This window comes from Lipophrys pholis (genome assembly GCF_963383615.2).
Source record: "Lipophrys pholis genome assembly, chromosome: 15".
NCBI lineage: Eukaryota > Metazoa > Chordata > Actinopteri > Blenniiformes > Blenniidae > Lipophrys > Lipophrys pholis.
The window spans coordinates 20497889-20514755 of record NC_137642.1 but is presented as its reverse complement, the minus strand read 5'-3'; the positions used below and the strand labels follow the sequence as shown (position 1 = coordinate 20514755).

Sequence of the window (16867 nt, the reverse complement as noted above, 5' to 3'; positions counted from 1 at the left end):
CGTGGTACCATTGGCTCTTTTCTGTCTGATCTGGGCATGGTCTCAAGATAAATCCTGTTCTTTTCCATTTCAGTGCTCACTGTCACCGTAGAACCCTTCATTATCAAGCCTCCTGATCGCCGCTTCCCCCGTTAAACCCTAAGTCTGCATCTATCTCCTTAGACCGTCTGATTAGCCCTACGTCACAGAAAGGGGAAGTAATCCCGGTCTGGGCCCAGGAATAGAGCCCCCGGGGAGGGGCCGGGCCAGCAGAGAGGGAGCCACCGTACATGTGTCCACAGGTAATCCCTTCTAAAATAGCACCTGGACATCAAGAGAGGGAGGGAGGCGGGGTCGGGGATGTTACACCGCGGTAGCAGCAGCAGTCAGTGTCCTCTTATCCCTCGGGCACTACACAGCGGCCAGAGCAGGAGAGGGGTTCGGAGACAGGCACTCGTTGGAGTATCGGGGGGGAAAAGGCCTTTCAACAACGATGAACTTTGCAGCTCAGTTATTCTACTCAAGCTACTTGAGCGAGCGACTTGAGCGTTTGTACTCACCAAGGCCTGCACTCAAAGACGGCGAGGACAATGACCCCTTTTGGCAGAGGTGGGGAAACTGCAACACCTACCCTCCTCCCCGATAACCCTGACCTCTCCCCTACCCTGCCGCTAGATCCCACTTCTCCTTCACTCCCTTCACTTGTGAGGCTACCACCCTGACAACCACACCTTCTCCAAACTCCTCGTCTTTTAAGTCTGGTGATTCCTGACCAAGTCAGATCTTTGACTCACAAATAGTTTGTCTTTCATGGGCCCAAATAGAAAGTTTGTTGAGTCTCCAGCTCACCCTGCTCTTCTCCAGACCCTGTAGAGGGTGGCTACCTCCAAGCTAAATCTTATTTCTTTTCGGACAATGCTGACGAGAATAGATTAGGGGCAAAGAGATTTCAAAACAAACCACTCACCTTCAGGAGTTAATTGCCTCTCCTAGGTACAATCTTTTGATATTACTTCATAATGGCTTGAGCTCACAATAAACATTGAGAACCACAGACTGCACAAGCCAACAAAATACCTTGTCATGTTTATTTAAACCTTTCGGTAACTTTTCTGCTCTTCCAAATAGGGGAAACAATTTGCAAACATGCTGAAGGATGCAAGAAAAGTTGCTAAATGTGGAATTGAGGGGATGCAGAGCAAAATTACAACTACGTCAGCGATCAGGTTCACAAAATGCTCAAAGACATAATCTTTCCCCAAATGAACATGTTTCCTTTTGGAAAAAGAAGCAGCAGCGGCCACTTCGGGCATTTGGGTTTCAAGAGGACATTAAAGCGATGATATAGAGCAATGATGAAAGCCCTGTGGCGATGTAATATTACTTAGTTTTTCTTGTCTTTCCATTTTTTGGACCATTTGGGAGCTATTTTTCCTGTTTCATCCCTTCAGCTCCCCTTTTGATGAAGCTTTCTGAGGTTGACATGTTGCTCTTTTCACCCCCCCTCCCCCCCTTTGATGTTGTTTTTTTGAACTCTGCTTTTGAGCCTACGCACCTTAATCACAGGTGCAGACTTCGTCACAGTGCTATGAGCCCATGGTGGGCTTGTACGGTGGGACGAAAAGTCAAGGACGAGTAGGACAGCGAGCAGTAATATACCTAGGACAAGGTGAAAGGTCAGAGTCTTTATGACAGATCATTGTGATATAAATAGAGCAAAACATTGTCTGCAGGGTGCAGGCACAGCTGACAGAAATTCACTGTTGATTAGGACAGCTGCGCCCCCTGGTGGCCTTTTGGTGGTATTTGGGGGGCATTTTCTTAGAATCCTCAATCTTTGTGGTTTTTGTGTGGATGATTCAGAAAACCCGTCTTAATGCTCATTTACACACAAACACTATCATCAAGTCCATTGTCTGCAAAGGACATTGACTGTGATACCAAGAACCAAAAACCGAGCGTGTCATTGTTCTGCTCAGTCATTCGAGAAATTAAAGTACATCGGAAAAGATATTACACCGACTGACTGATACCTCATCCGTGGTATGTTACAAATCAAACTCTCCTGCTTTTAGCCCTAAATTACTACTTTGATCATTCAACATCTCCTCAAGGTACGAACCAATAAATCATAAGTTCACTTATGGATGTAATCCGTCAAAAAGAGGAAGCTGGGTGGACATGAAAGGTGAAGCGATTCATCTTAAACTGAGGAATGAGTTTGGGAGAGTTGTGGTCACATCCTTTCAGATCAGATCAATCTTTTTTTTTCTTTTTTTTTTTACAAATTAACAAAAATGCCATAAACTTATGGAAGTTATTTGATGTGGAGCATCAAAGTTGGTGTGGATAGTAAACTTAATGTCTTTAAATGTTATAAATCCGTGGCCTGGTGTGTGCATAACAAGGTTGGAATTTAACCAATAATGTATTGAGAATATTGCTCTCTGGGAGCCAAAAGAAAATAAAAAAATAAATCAGTTTCCTTGGGATTGTATTTGCTCGTACTGTGTGCCAGCTGCTGCTATTAGATAATGTCAATAATCCTTTAAATGAATCAACCAATTTAAACTCCCTCACTTGCACTACCTTACATCTACTCTGATCTTTACTGAACTCTTACTAACATTATAATCGGAAACTGCTCAAAATGAATTAGAATGTCTCGCGCCTCATACGTCTGAATTTGTATTGAACCTCAACCGTTTACAAAGCTAACTCTGGATCTCTTGTAATTACATCTTAGGAGGACGGTGCATGTGGATCTGTGAGTTTCATGATTTGTAATATTCTTTCAGATGTTACTAGTTTTCCATCATTTTCACAGAATTATGATCAGTATTTATTGTCACATCGCTGTGGTGGATTATTGATATTTGGCATCCATAGGTTGGTTTTAATTATTTTACCTTCAATTTATTCAAGAGTTTTAACTGTCGATGTTTATGCTGTTTGTAAAGTCTATTTCACTTTCCTCTTATGCATCTGAACTGTTTTACAACAACATTTTACATAAATTAGAGCTGTGAAAATAGACAATATCCCTTCATAACCTTCAATGTAACTGAAAAATGTGTATAAATATATAAAAGTGTGTTAACCCTGTCTGCTTCACCTCCATCACTGTAGTTGTTAATATAAATGCTAATGTTAGGTTCAAGCTTTTTCCACAAATCATAGTCTGGCAAATAAAAGTTAATGTTTGTCCGATCTAACAACACCTATATAATGCTCGCTGCCAGATTCCTCTGTTCGATTTTCATATAATCTAAACCTCGCAAATACAGATGCTTCATTTTTAGCACTGAACATGTTGAGGTACATTCCTCTATCAATAAAGTTTAGGGTTGAATTTAAGTGATTCGTCTTTACCCAGGATTTTATTTGTTGGACCTGTTGAGCTTCATGAGAAACGGTGTGCAGGATGAGTTGCAGTAATGGATTTCACTCAGCGTCACGAAAGGATGGCGTTACAATAAACAATCGAGATAAGCAGGAGACTTGATTACACCCAACACAGTGATGACATCATGTTATCTCTTCCAGAAAGAGTTATCAAACCCCCGGGTCCGTGTTTACTTTTCACCGTACCGTCTGTCTTGGTTTCTTCTCCAGAGAGGAGTTGCGTCTGGGGCCTGGTCAGCCGGGCTGCCCTTACAAACCCGGCCCCGTCAGCAACGGCGCCGCAGGCCGCAGGCCCACCCTCATTGAGCCTGACCGTCTGAAGGACTTTGGCGAGGAGGATCTTGTCAATGGGGACGTGAAAGTCTACGAAACCAAAGTGGTGGGCGGTCCAGAGATCGTGCTCATGGAACCCCCGAAAACCAGGCGGGTCAGCGAGTTCAGAATCATCCCCAGGCCTCTCGCTCAGTACCTGCGCTTCGAAGACATCAGCGCCGCCGCCTTCAGGATCCAAGCAGGGATTCAGAAGACGCCTTGCACGGTACGGAGGCAGATGCATGAGCAGCAGGCAGGGGTTTCCCCTGATCTGCCATCGGGGGCTGGACACAGGTGGTCTCAAGAAGAAAATTGAATTATTACGTCACTCCAACTAAAACCCAGAGTGTTAGATGAAAACAAAAACCTCTACAAAACAAAACTCTACAGTTTAATTTCGATTTGATATGACCAGGTCATCACAGGACAAACACACAGAGACAGACACCCACACACACTCAGATTCACACCAATCGAGGGTCACTACTTAAGTTTCTGGACTGGGAGGGAACCCAAACACACGGGGAGAACATACAAACTCCACAAAGAAAGACCCAGCCAGTATTTGAACCCGTGACACTTTTTTTTTAATGTTAGGAAAAATAATTCACTTTAGCAACCAGAGAATCATAAACTCAAACTTTATATTCACCATGAATATAAAGTGTGTTTTAGGTATTTTGCTTGTTTGCAACATTATTAATGTAGGTAAAATACAGTTTCCCAATATTACATCAGTTCCTGTTTATGCCATAAAGCACAACAAGGGTGTGTGTGTGTGTGTGTGTGTGTGTGTGTGTGTGTGTGTGTGTGTGTGTGTGTGTGTGTGTGTGTGTGTGTGTGTGTGTGCAGTACTCCAGACTGTCCAAGCAGTATGGGATGGAGATCTACCTGAAGAAGGAGCAGCTGCACTACACAGGCTCTGTGAAAGAGAGAGGAGTGCTGTACCTACTCACCTCGCTCACACAGGTGATTCACTCCTGCTCACATCATCTCAAGGTCTCAGTCTGATGCTTTTGTTTTTTTGTTTTGAGCTTATTTTAATGGTGAGATCTGTCCACTCCCAAGACTGTGTAACGTTGTGATGGTGTCCCTGCAGGAGCAGCAGAGGAAGGGTGTGATCGTGGCCTCCGACTGCAACTTCTCCATGGCCGTGGCGCACCACGCCGTGGAGCTGAAGGTCCCGGTGTTCGTCATCATGCCGTCGTGCTGCGCCTCGCCCCGCCTCAGGATCTACAGGGACTACGGCGCCATGGTCATCTCCTACGGCAGCACCAGCCACGACTCCCAGAACCACGCCCGCCATCTGGCTAAAGAGAACGGATACCTCTACCTGGAAGAGTCAGTGTCACACACACACACACACACACACACACACACACACACACACACACACACACACACACACACACACACACACACTGTGATCTGGTGATGATGTGGACAAATGATGCAGAAAAGACAAAGTTGGGGAGAAAGTTGTTCATTTGTTCGATGTGTTTTCAAGGAGCAGTAGTTTGGTCAGTTACCAGAGAGTTTTCATCCAGAAATCGTCACTTTGAGGCTGTTTGGTTTGTTACTGAAGCTACGAATAGATTTAAAATCAATAATAGAGCTAAACGACAGTCCATTTGATTGGGGCCTCGGGTTCCTTTCTTTGTGGAGTTTGCATGTTCTCCCTGTGTGTGTGTGTGTGTGTGTGACTGTTGTTAGGGGCTCAGCTCCAGCACCAAACAACAATAAAGCCTCGTTTATAAGTTTTGAAGTGGAAACTTTTGTAGTTTTTTTCGTCACTTACAATTGTTAATGTTGATAGTTATTGTTCTCTGGCGTGTGTATGTTTGTGGTTTCGTTAAGAGAAAAACACCGCCCACTAGTGGCCTGGCATGCAAACTATTTTCTGTGTTTCTGCCGTTTACTTGTTAACAAACATCGTATTGAAAATGTTCCCATGTAAACACGACATTTGTCAGCGTTTTTAGTTGAAAGGTTGTCGTGTAAACAGGGCCTTAGTTTGATGAAATGTTATACAGCATGAATGTGTAAATAGTTGGTAGTCATAACAAATAATTCAACGTTGATTGACACGAGAAGCATTTTGTCCACTAAATAACCTGATGTTGGTCATAAGGAGGGAGTCCGGGGGTGGAACAGTGGGTAGATCTTTCAGATTACTTCCAGGTTGGAGCTTTTATGTGTCTAAAACTTCTTCAAAAAAAGAGTTCTAATGGTTTCCTATAAGTTTTTATTTGCCTTCTCAGATTTTATGAGTGACAAAGAAGAGTTCTTGTGGTTGAAATAACTCTTCTTTCTCCTGTTGCTGCTGCTCAGGGATGAAAACCCGGCGTACCTGGCAGGACTGGGCACGGTGGGCATGGAGATCTACGAACAAGTGCCCAAACTGGATGCGGTGGTTGTTCCGGCAGCGGGGCAGTACGGCCTGCTGGCGGGAACGGCTGCAGCCATCAAACACCTCAACTCCCGGATTCTGGTCATAGTAAGCTCACACTGACGGGTCGTGTTTCAATCTGCAATCATAATCAATGATTACTTTTATCAAATTAAAACGGTCATGAGAAAAAAAAAGTAATAATCACACCAACGACAATGAGATCAGCATGTTAGCATTTAGCTCCAGGCCATTGCACAAAGCTGTGAACACAACTCTCATTTTATCAAACGTAATGATGTCGCATGATCGTAAACCCTGTTTAACAATAACTGAATGGCCTCTCCTTCACAGGGAATCGAACCGGAAGGCTTCCCTCTGCTCTTACAGTCTCTGAAAACAGACGGCCCGGTCAAAGACATGCACAGCAACCCTAATAAGAAGCTCTACGGAGGTGAGCCGCTCTGCAGACGTCCTTCGGCGCGAATGCTGAATGAAACGCCTTCTCCTGTGCACATTTGTTTCTGTCCCGCGGTGAACATGTGATGCTTTTCTGTGTTGCCAGATCTGATGGAGCGCTCGCTCGGCGTCAACACCTTCCAGCTGGCCAAGAAGCTGGTAGATAAAGTCATCTCTGTCAGGTACAGCACTGGCTATGAGCAGCACATTTACATTCTACTACACGATGATAATAGAGATGATTAAGGAAAATGTGGTCATTTCTTCTGGTCTTCGGCAGCGAGATGTTGAGGCTGGTGTCAAATTACAAGCCTGTGCAGCGTACACGTGGTCCGATAGCATTATAGCTAATAAACAACAAACTATACCAAATTACTTTTAGAGGTATGAGTAACTTAAGAGAAACTTCCACAAGTTTAAATTTATATATTATAAGATTTTTAATAATTGTGAAGAAAGAGTCAATCCTGCGACCGGGAATAAATCTTCAGACGTCACGATTTCAGTCCGCATGTTTGATTTTATACGACCCTTTTAGTTGTTGTTTTCTTTTTTATTGTGACTCATCCATGGTTGTTGGCACCATAATCTTTCACTCTCTACTGCATTGATTTGACAGCCAACAAATAATAACCCGACAAACTTTCATCTACTCATAACAAAACAAACATATAAGTACATATTTGCTGAAGTCGAAGCTGACCTTGTTTTAAATAGATCCTCTTTCCAAGAGATGTATTGATTGATTGAATAGAGTGGTTTCTGAATAGATCACACTATTTATGAAGAATTAAGGGGCCAGAATTAGATACATCAATGATTTTTGTAATTGAGTTATTCAAGTGATGTTGCAGGTTCTGGTTGCAGGCCTCAATGCACTTTATTTACACAGTTTTCTCTCTCTGCACACAGTGAGGAAGACTCTTTGGTGGCGATGCTGCGGTTTCAAGAGTTTGAACGCTCCACCGTGGACACTGAGGGAGCCATGGGACTGGCGGCCATCTTGGCCGGACAGTTACCAGAACTGAGAGGCAAAAAGTAGGTTCAATCAAAACGTTAAACACCAAAAGTTGGTTGTGGTTTATAAAACTTTAAGTTTTAAAAGTGTAAAAAAAAATAAAAAATCCATGCTGCAGGGTCGCTGTGGTGGTGAGCAGCGCCAACATGGAGCTGGAGCTGGTGAGGCAGTGCGTGGACCGAGCTCTGGTGCTGGACGAGCGGGTCAGCAAGTTCTCCGTGCAGCTCGGGGAGTGGCCCGGGGACATGGCCAGGCTGCTGGACTTCCTGTCCAGAGAGGATGTCAGGTAGGACCGCCACACGTCCGCTTGAAGATACTTTTTTTTTTTTTTTTTACATATTTGAAGGTACCTTTAATTCTTCCCCCTCTCTGTGGTCCAGGTTGCTGGATGTCTGCCATCGGAGGCACAGTGACAAGGCCGACCTCTTCAATGCAAAGGTAGGAGGCTGAGCTCAGCTCCTCGCCAGCCCCGCCGAGCTGGGGCGGCATCGCACTTGTTAGGGACGAAGCTGCGATTTAAAAAGCCAATCCAACCAACAGCACCCACTAGTGGCCTGACATGCTAACTACATGGTTTTCAGCATTTCTGCCATTTCCATGTAAAAGGACATCATTTTCAAAACGTTGACAGCAGTTTAAAATGTGTCTTTCTTATTGAATATGATCGATCCATTTCTGTTTCTGCTTTTACAATAATTCTAATCTATTTTAGTTTTTACATGATCGTTTAACTGCAATGCCTGGAGTGAGCTGAAAGTCCATGGTGGAGAAAACCTCCAGTTATTATTGAACTTCATTTTAATGATTTAACTTGATATTTGAAGTGTTTTTGCACAAGGAAGTGTATTATTAAGTGCTGGAGATTGAAGGTTGGAAAACCAATCAGTTCACAGAGGTTTTGATTGGATTTTAGCCACTGACAGACAATTTCTTTAACAAAAGAACAGAATTGTCCGGTAACAGGATTTATTTGTTCCTGCTTTACTTATTGTCAGCTTTTCCCGTCTCGAGTTGCACCAAATGTCGAAGATGAAGTTTACTACTCATCTTTGCACAAAGCTATTTAATATCAACAGAGGCTTCATATTTACTTTTATTTACTATCACCATTATTTATTATACTACAGTGGTATAATATTTGATGTCTTGTTGCCATAATGTTATTTTATAAGAGTCTTTCTTTGACTTTGGCCTGAAAATGATCCTTTTGAAAGTATTTGTACCTTTTTTTGTGTGTTTTAAATGAATCCTGTTTATTTGCTGGTAGTTTATAATAAACTTTATTATAGTACCTGTGTCAGATCCACCAATTTGTTACAATTCAATCATTTTAAATTAAGGAATATTGGGTGTGGTTAAGAAGTCAGATGTGGAAGAATTAATGAGACACAAAATGAATGATGCATTATCATTACTGAGCATTATTACCTTATAAAGTTCAATTAAACTGGAACACAGGTTCGATTGGTTCATTAACCCTTCTCTGGGGTCAAAAGGTGAAAGACGTAGCAGAGTGATTTCCTCGCTGGCCTAATTCCATAATGTGTGTGTGTGTGTGTGTGTGTGTGTGTGTGTGTGTGTGCAGGTGGAGTGTGTGGTGGAGACCAGGGATAAGGCACAGAGCTCTCATCTGCGGAAGACGCTGAGCGAGCGTTACCCGTCTTTATGCTGGCTGGATCGATGATCACAGGAAACACGACTGCAGACGTAAAACGTGGTTCAACTACGGTGATGAAATGTGAGATGACCTGCAAACCTGCACGATACACCGTCTGCCGCAAACACTCCGATCCGTGGAACTGAAGACGACACGTCTTCATCAGACTCTAGAAACTATTCAAATCTTATGGATGTTCCTTCTCTTACTGTTGCTGCTATTGTTCCTGTTCCAGCTCTTATCTCATAGACGCAGGCTTACTTCCTCTCCCTACGACGCAAAAATAACCTCCATTTTTCATTCCGAGTTATTTTTGAAATGCTGTGTATATATAAACCTTTATTTCTGTATATTTATACTGTCTTCTGTGGTAGAATGACTCCTCAGTAAAATGAATAAAAACGCACCGACCGGAGTGGACTTGTGTTTTCTCTCTCCCCGAGAGTAAAAGTGAAGTTGTGTCCAGCTCTGGTTAACGTCTGGAGGCGGCTGCGGTGGAGCGCCGCCCGTTTAAGACGAGCTAATGCTCTTAAGATGGTAAGCAGAGGACATGGTGACCCGAGGACTGCCTGCCTCCCTATGTCCACGAGCTCGCAAATTCACTCAAGTCATATGAAGGCTTCCTGTTTAGAAAAGCAACGTTTCACATAGTTGTCATTTATTTTGGGATAAATGTAGATATAGAGAAGCAATTGCTGAATAATTCTGAAGGGAAATTCCCATGGTTTGAGAAAATGTCATTATTTTTTAATGTTTTACAGCCTTTAGATGAGTTCAGAATTGGAAAAATGTTCAGAACTATCATGTTAATAAGAGTAAAATTCTCATGATCTTACAGGTCGAAGTTGATGGATGCTGTTGGCTGATTGAAATGTATGAAACCAGATGGATTCTTCAGCATAACCTTAGTCAGAAAGCAGAACAACTTCACTTTAGAAACCACTCTTTATTAAAATTCTGTTTGTATTAACATTAAGACTTCCAGCATGATTCAGAAAACAGCTTATATTTGTACCATCCAGAGCAAAAAACTTCCAACAAATCCAGCCCACGATTCAATTCATCAAGAAAAGTTTGATGCAAAAAAACACTTCAGTTCGTCTTATTATCAATAAACTGTTTTAAACAAAATGTACAATTTCACTTCAACTGTAAGTACAGAAAAAATACGGAATGACTGCGTCAGAGGAAGAACATCTGTAGTGTCTATTAGAGAAGTTATCACTTTAATTTCACAGTAACATCAGAAATAAGGCTTGAATATGATCCTCCACTTCAGCTCAGTGACGAGGCAAAAAGGTAAACGTGGTGCGAAAAAACAAACAAACACTTCAGTGTATTTAGATGATTCTGTAAATAATCAGATTTATATGTGTAGAATTGATTCTGTGGATATGAACACACTCGGGGTTTTCTCCGCCCCCGGTCTAAACTTGCAGGCTCGCGGTAGTTACACCGACACGGCTCGTCTTATTGCCCAGTTGTTCACATTTGTTTCACATGAGGACAAAATGTGTCCTAAGCGGCGTTGTGACCTTACGAGTGAACACAGCCCGGATTGTTACAAGCGGCATCAAGTGTTTCTGTACGAAACCCCACAAATACCAAACGGCGTGTAAGATTCAGTTAATGATGATTAATTTAGCTGTGGAAAACAAAAAAACAAACAAAAAAAAAACTACTTCTGGAATAGAAGTGAATGCAGTGGAGCCTGTGAAATATTGACTATGTATCTTGATTTAGGAGTACCTATAAAATACCACCAACACGTCTCTTTGCGGGCAGGAGGGGAAGTAAAAAACAGTTTCAAAGCACAGCTGATTAAAAAGAGTCTGTCTGTGGAGCTGAAATAACCTCTGGGCCTCGGCGGCGTTGGCCGGTGGGCTCCTCCTGGGGGGGGGGGGCGTCAGTGCAGTTTGGGACGCTCGGGGTCGTACTTCAGGAGCAGGCCGAGGGAGGCAAAGCCGAACAGGAGGGTTTGGAAGAACCACAGGAGGCGAGTGGTGGCGCTGGTGATGCCTTTATCGCTGTGGGGGACGACATGTAAACAGAGTCAGAGGGGCCGGTGGAGGTGTACAACGTGAAGCCACAGCACCACCTAGTGTGCATTGAGGGTGTCGCTCTTACCGGCAAACCTTTAATGAAACACAGGCCTCAAAGACGTGAATGGCCAAGGCAGCCCACCACCTGCAACACATGGAGAAACACAAGGTTTATGCATTGATAGATTTAGAGTCATTTTCTGGAGTAATTCTTTGGTTTTCACAGAAAGATTGACACTTTCATCACGTGTTCTCTGCGACAAAAATACTTTAAAGTTCCCATGTAAAGTTTATTATAGCTCTGTTTTAACATGAGATTGGCCTGTATGTAGCTGGGAAGGAGAGAATTTCACTACCGGGGGAAAAGAAGTGAGAAAGTTTAATAAAGTCTTAAAATTATAAATAGATATATATATTTTTTTTTCTTTAAGGAAAACCCTACAGTCATTTCTGAGGAGCTCTCGCTTTTTATCCAATCACAGTTTCTTTCCAAGGTTATTCCGTCAATTGATTTAAGTTGTCTGCTCTTGCACATCCTCCTTTAATCTTAAATCTTAATCCCGTGCCTTAGATATTGATCACCTTCATATTCAGAGTCAGAGGGATGATGGGTGCGTCAGGATTTGGTCGTTTGTGTGTTTTTGAGCATCCAAACACTTTGGAGTGTTTCTGTGGAGCGTGTCAAACCACCAGGGGACAAGATTTGTTTTTTTTAAAGATTTGATTTTATTGAATCTGCGCTGACCTTTTCTCTTCTATGCTGGTTTGGTAACCTCAGCACTGAGCAGTCCCAAGGACCAGCAGGAAGATTGTGGGAGGTCAACAGGGCACACGAACGGATCTTCTGGCTTTCGGCTCAGAATTCAACAGGTACAAGAACTCCTTCATCCCTGAAGCCGTCTCACTTCTTAATCTAAGACAAGGTAGGAGGAGGAGGAACTCCCGATGTGCAACGATGAGCCGCCGGCTGCTGGAGCCGCCGCACCATCTATGATTTTTAAATGTACGTTATGTTCGCTATGTATGCATTTATATTAGTGCTGTCAAAAATAACGCGTTGATTTAATTTACTGATTTGAAATGTTCAAGTCGTTGAAAACTTAACTCAGTTTTGTTTACTTCTGTTTTTAGACAGTATATTATTGCCACTTTGTTAATGGGAATAAGTTCACAACTTTGTTTCTAGGAATATTCAAATTGTCAAAGTGGTGGACCAGCACTCTAACAAAACCCAGACTTTTGTTAGATGTTTATTAATTTATTTGTTTTTATCATTTTGCTAATCTTGGACAGAAACAGTTTCACGCAAAGCTAAAAGGACTTTATAAAAATAGTCTTGGAATTTAAATATAGTCTCTGTGTGTTGAGTCGACATTAATGCCATGGCTTTTCCCTGAATAAATATCCAATACAAACTTCAGTCTTCAGTAGAAAACCATGCGATTAATCGCAATTTATTACGGAAAATTGTGCAATTAATTAGTTAATGTTTTTTTTAATCGATTGACAGCACTTACGTATTTATGTGTGTGCTTTATTTATGTCTTATCGTTTGCTGCAACACAAACTGCCCTACGGGGACTCAAATGAACTGAATGGAAGAATTTCATCACATGTTTTCACCGAGTGTGTGAAAAATCTGTAATTCCAGGACGAATCAGCAGATTTTACCGTTTCAAAAATTTGAGCGTGTTGGATTCGCCTGGGGAAAAAAAAACAAAAAAAAAAACAACTGTGGGAAAAGTTTCCATCTGTCAGATTACATGTTTTTAAAACTTTAAAGGTCAACTGAAAGGTACAAATAGTAAAAAATGTGTTTAGATATCTCTGCTATAAAGCTCCCAATGCGTGTCTCATCTTCACTCTGCATTATATTATATATTAGATTGGCTTTGCTGCTTCACATTTTCAGAAAATCTCCTTCATACTCATAATTTTTGATATTAACTAAAACTGCATAAGACATTCTAAATACTTAAGGTTTTTTTTTTTGTATATTTCCAGAATAAAACTAAAAATCTGATGCTTTGGATGAGTATCTCACAAATAAATCACAGTCTGATTAATGAGACATTAAATTACGTGATAACAGCTCCGCCATGGTGATGGTATCTCGTGAGAAAAAGGTTCTAAATAGAGCTTTAAATAACAAAATGAAGAAGTTGATCAAAAGTTTAAGACCACAGCCTTTAAAAGCCAGACTCTGCACAGAAATGTGGATTCTATGTATTTCTTTCTGTGACGTGATCGCACCGTTAACACTTCCTGTTTTAGGATTGTTGAGCTGCTCGAGTAAGACCTCTCTCAATGTGCCAACGATGCTGGAGGCAGAATTCTCACACCTTCATTTGGTTCGGGCGGCGGTGAAGCAGCATTTTTTGAGACCCGATCAAACCGCCTGGAAAATGGCACACAATTACAACTGTTGCTCATTTGGGGGCGCTGTCGCCCGAAACAACCAATCAATGAATGCGGAAGTCCCGCCACTTTAGCCCGTGGTGGCTAGGCTAATTAGCGTGTGGCTAATGGGTAGCCACAAACAACCACGGTATATAGTCTTCAGACCAGATATCAATAAGGCCCTTTTTCACTACTTCTTCCTCACTACTCCACGACTTTAATTTCTATTTTAGCTGTGGTCTTAAACCTTTGATCAGCTGATGAACGGCCGGTTTCAGATAAATTGTTGTTTTCAATATATGGCCTGCTCAGAATATTCTGTCTCCTGTTCCCATTTCTTCTTTTTGTTAATTGAAGCCCAACCTCGAACCTTTTTTTTAGATCCAACCGTGCAAAATGCAAATTCCTGGAATTTTGTAACTGGTCTTAAGATTTTGATCGGGTGTGATCAGGGGCGCAGAACCGAAGCAGATCACATGATAAAAACATGAAGTGAAACGTTTTCTACACGGTGGCAAATTCTTATGTTATACAGTTTCACGCAGTATGTTCAAATAAATCTAAGAGGAAATGACAGTTTTCTTATGAAATAAATTTTACTTTAAGAGTTTAGACGCGGTGCTGACAACATAATGTGAATTTCTAGTTACGGCGACGTCAAAACAAACAATATTCAAATTGCAAAGGACTCAAAGCATTACGTTACTGTGCACTTTGAATTAAACAAGCAAACAAAAGCTGTTATTTGGAAGAATCGAAAGCACAAAGAGGAACTGAAAAGATTCATTAGTATCAACTTTATCAAATTTTGTGGATCCGAACTCCAGAACTCCATGTACAGATCATTCTAATCATTTTCCTCTTTGGCCCTTTTCAAAGCGAAATTATTGAATTATCTCCTGTCCAAACAGTAGAACACTGTGAGGTGATGTGTTCTGTGTTTTAGGAAACTGTTTGTATAAACTCCTTTCTTACTGTTCTCTGCTTGTTGTTCTTTGAGCCTATATATATATATATTTTCATTACGTTAATGTTTATTGACGGGGATGATCTCATAGAAGGCCGTGGGGCTTCTTCCCTTATTTGGATATATTTCTTGTAATTCTGTATTATATTCTAATTTTGTGTAAATATATGTATCTTTAAAATCACTCCTTTTGTGTTAGTCCTTATAATTCCGCCCTGCTTCTCTTCAAACCACCTCGGATCTGCCATCAGATCACAAACACGGTGGACACACTCGCTCTGTAATTCGCTCTGTAATTCCGAAGCACCGGCTTCCCCCGGTGATCCCTGTAGGATGATTTTATAATGACTGGTGACGTGTCGTCAGTGCGTACGGCCTCATTATTCCGACGGAGCTCCTCCTGAGGAGCCTCGGTGGAGAAGCCATCACTCACCCTTTGAACATTACGCCGGCGTAGTTCTCCACGAGGTAACTGCAGAAGGAGCCGAACAGACCAAGGTACTGGAACGGGATCTTCTCTGGCGAGAACACGATCAACTGCAAAACACCACCGCAGCAGCAGATGAGCACTGACTCATGGAGGCAGCCGCTGTTTATGTAAACATTCAATCCTTTTTTTTTAGTATCTTAAGCTGTGTAGCCAGCAGCAAACACTTGGAGGTCTGTCGTGGAGTCAAAGAGCGTCTGTGTCTTGAACGGATGTGTGATAGTTTGGCGTGCATTATGCGGCCGATGGAAAGCCCACTCTGTGTCTGCGGAACGTTCTGGTGCGTTTGCGCGTTCGGGAACATTGGATAAGATGGAAACCCACCCATCTGCTCTCAGGCGGGGTGGAGGGGTGTCACGGTTTCACTTCAATGCGACTGTAATCAGGTGTACGACTTCGTATGAATCGCTCTTTCATTGGAGCAGCCCGGATCATGATTTACCCCCTCGGAGCAGCTTTGTTATGAGCCTTTTAATCAAATTGCACACGGTCTCAGATAATTAAGTGTTTCCGCAGACAGACGGCTTGTTGTGAATGCACAGTCGCACAAAGGTGAATCTGAATGCGTCAGTGTGCCCGTTCACTGGCATGAGCTTCTGGATCTGAGCTGGATTGAATTCATTCATTCTGTTTTTCTATGAGGTAAACTTACAGAGGAAAAAATTGTTTAGTCATAAATAGAAAATACTTCAGAATGCGGTGGTGCCGCGAGACTGAAAAACAGCTCAGAGACCCTCTGGGCAAGCTGGTGGAAGTTTAAAACGATCATCATCACAAGGTTTGCCGATCATCCTCTGTGGATTCCTCCGGATGGGAGATGAGTGAATGGAAAATGTTGGAAAAATCCCAACAGGAATGTCCAAACACATGAGCGAAGCGGCATCATCACACAGCCCCACAGTGAGGCTCAGGTCAGTGACCTGCATCACTGCAGATAAAAGCCTTTTGTTGGAAGGGCCCCACGCTGGGTTACGTGTTGAATACACCTGTAAATACTGTTAGTATGAAACATGGAGCACGTGTCCAGCTGATCGTCTGGAACTCAACATGTCAGTCTCATGCATGTTGATCTCCATGAAAATTAAAAATGAATAGGCTTATTTGTCATCATTGGTAGTTAGCTTCTAAGCTCGAAGGATGATGTATGTGCGCAATGGCTTGTTTATTTTACAGAATATCTGCGTTGTCTCTTAGCTGACTGGACTATGAAGTTTGAACTTTGCACAGACTGATAAGTGAAGGCCTTCATCTAAGATTAGTTATCAACACAACGCTATTCAGCAGGTGAAAAGCTATCAATAGATTAAAAAAGAGAGAGAGAAGAATCGTTAAAATATAACTAAAAAAGTCCAGAAGTTGGTTTGTTAGACGACACGGAGGACTTTAGACGCAACACAGACAGCGAACGAAATACAAAACTACAAAAATACAAACGTATTTCGTTTGTCAGTCGGTTTCAGTGTGTTGAATAAACTCACGGTGAAATATGTGACCCCAAAAGTCACCGACACGATCCAGAAGAGGCTGGTTTTTCTGAAAAAGTCGCTTCCATCACTTTTAGCCATCGCTGCTGCTGCTACTGCTGCTGCTGTTGCTCTGCTCGGTGCCGCAATTTAATATGTCCGTGTCGCAACAACAACAACTACACAGAGGAGTCAGCCGGGGGCTGGACACGTGGACAAAACAGAAATAATGTCTAACAAGTTTATGAATTCAACTGTTGTAATTTCAGTAAAAAATAAATAAATCTTT

At 42.2% G+C, this 16867-nt stretch overlaps 2 protein-coding genes across 6 annotated transcripts; one reads left to right on the top strand and one right to left on the bottom strand.

Annotated features, from left to right (window-relative positions):
* The first annotated feature begins 250 nt into the window (after positions 1-250).
* LOC308121211 (L-threonine ammonia-lyase) lies at positions 251-10186 on the top strand. 5 transcript variants are annotated; one of them, XM_080482328.1, is made up of 12 exons: positions 364-588; positions 1546-1655; positions 3595-3922; positions 4549-4665; positions 4796-5037; positions 6028-6193; positions 6440-6539; positions 6651-6726; positions 7457-7582; positions 7681-7848; positions 7943-8000; positions 9148-10186. In XM_080482328.1, exons 2-12 carry the CDS (start codon positions 1576-1578, stop codon positions 9244-9246), a joined length of 1560 nt encoding a protein of 519 aa, XP_080338454.1. In that variant the 5' UTR covers positions 364-588; positions 1546-1575; the 3' UTR covers positions 9247-10186. The 5 variants fall into 5 exon arrangements, with proteins under 5 accessions (XP_080338451.1, XP_080338454.1, XP_080338453.1 ...); XM_080482327.1 differs by having other exon boundaries at positions 390-588; positions 4549-4695; XM_080482325.1 differs by lacking the exon at positions 1546-1655 and having other exon boundaries at positions 251-588.
* On the bottom strand, positions 10148-16741 carry tmem254 (transmembrane protein 254). Its single transcript, XM_080482329.1, has 4 exons — positions 16594-16741; positions 15062-15165; positions 11347-11406; positions 10148-11246 (listed from the first exon to the last, which is right to left on the bottom strand). Exons 1-4 carry the CDS (start codon positions 16678-16680, stop codon positions 11126-11128), a joined length of 372 nt encoding a protein of 123 aa, XP_080338455.1. The 5' UTR covers positions 16681-16741; the 3' UTR covers positions 10148-11125.
* Positions 16742-16867: the final 126 nt, after the last annotated feature.

Bases quoted from the DNA above. Each gene is read 5' to 3' on its own strand.
- LOC308121211 (XM_080482324.1), top strand. From the start codon at position 473: ATGAACTTTGCAGCTCAGTTATTCTACTCAAGCTACTTGAGCGAGCGA. The intron at 589-3,594 runs GTGGGGAAACTG...TTTCTTCTCCAG, and splicing joins AATGACCCCTTTTGGCAGAG to AGAGGAGTTGCGTCTGGGGC. The intron at 7,849-7,942 runs GTAGGACCGCCA...TCTGTGGTCCAG, and splicing joins CTGTCCAGAGAGGATGTCAG to GTTGCTGGATGTCTGCCATC.
- tmem254 (XM_080482329.1), bottom strand. From the start codon at position 16,680: ATGGCTAAAAGTGATGGAAGCGACTTTTTCAGAAAAACCAGCCTCTTC. The intron at 11,407-15,061 runs GTGAGTGATGGC...CATGTGTTGCAG, and splicing joins GCCGGCGTAATGTTCAAAGG to GTGGTGGGCTGCCTTGGCCA. The intron at 11,247-11,346 runs GTAAGAGCGACA...CGTCCCCCACAG, and splicing joins GTTTCATTAAAGGTTTGCCG to CGATAAAGGCATCACCAGCG.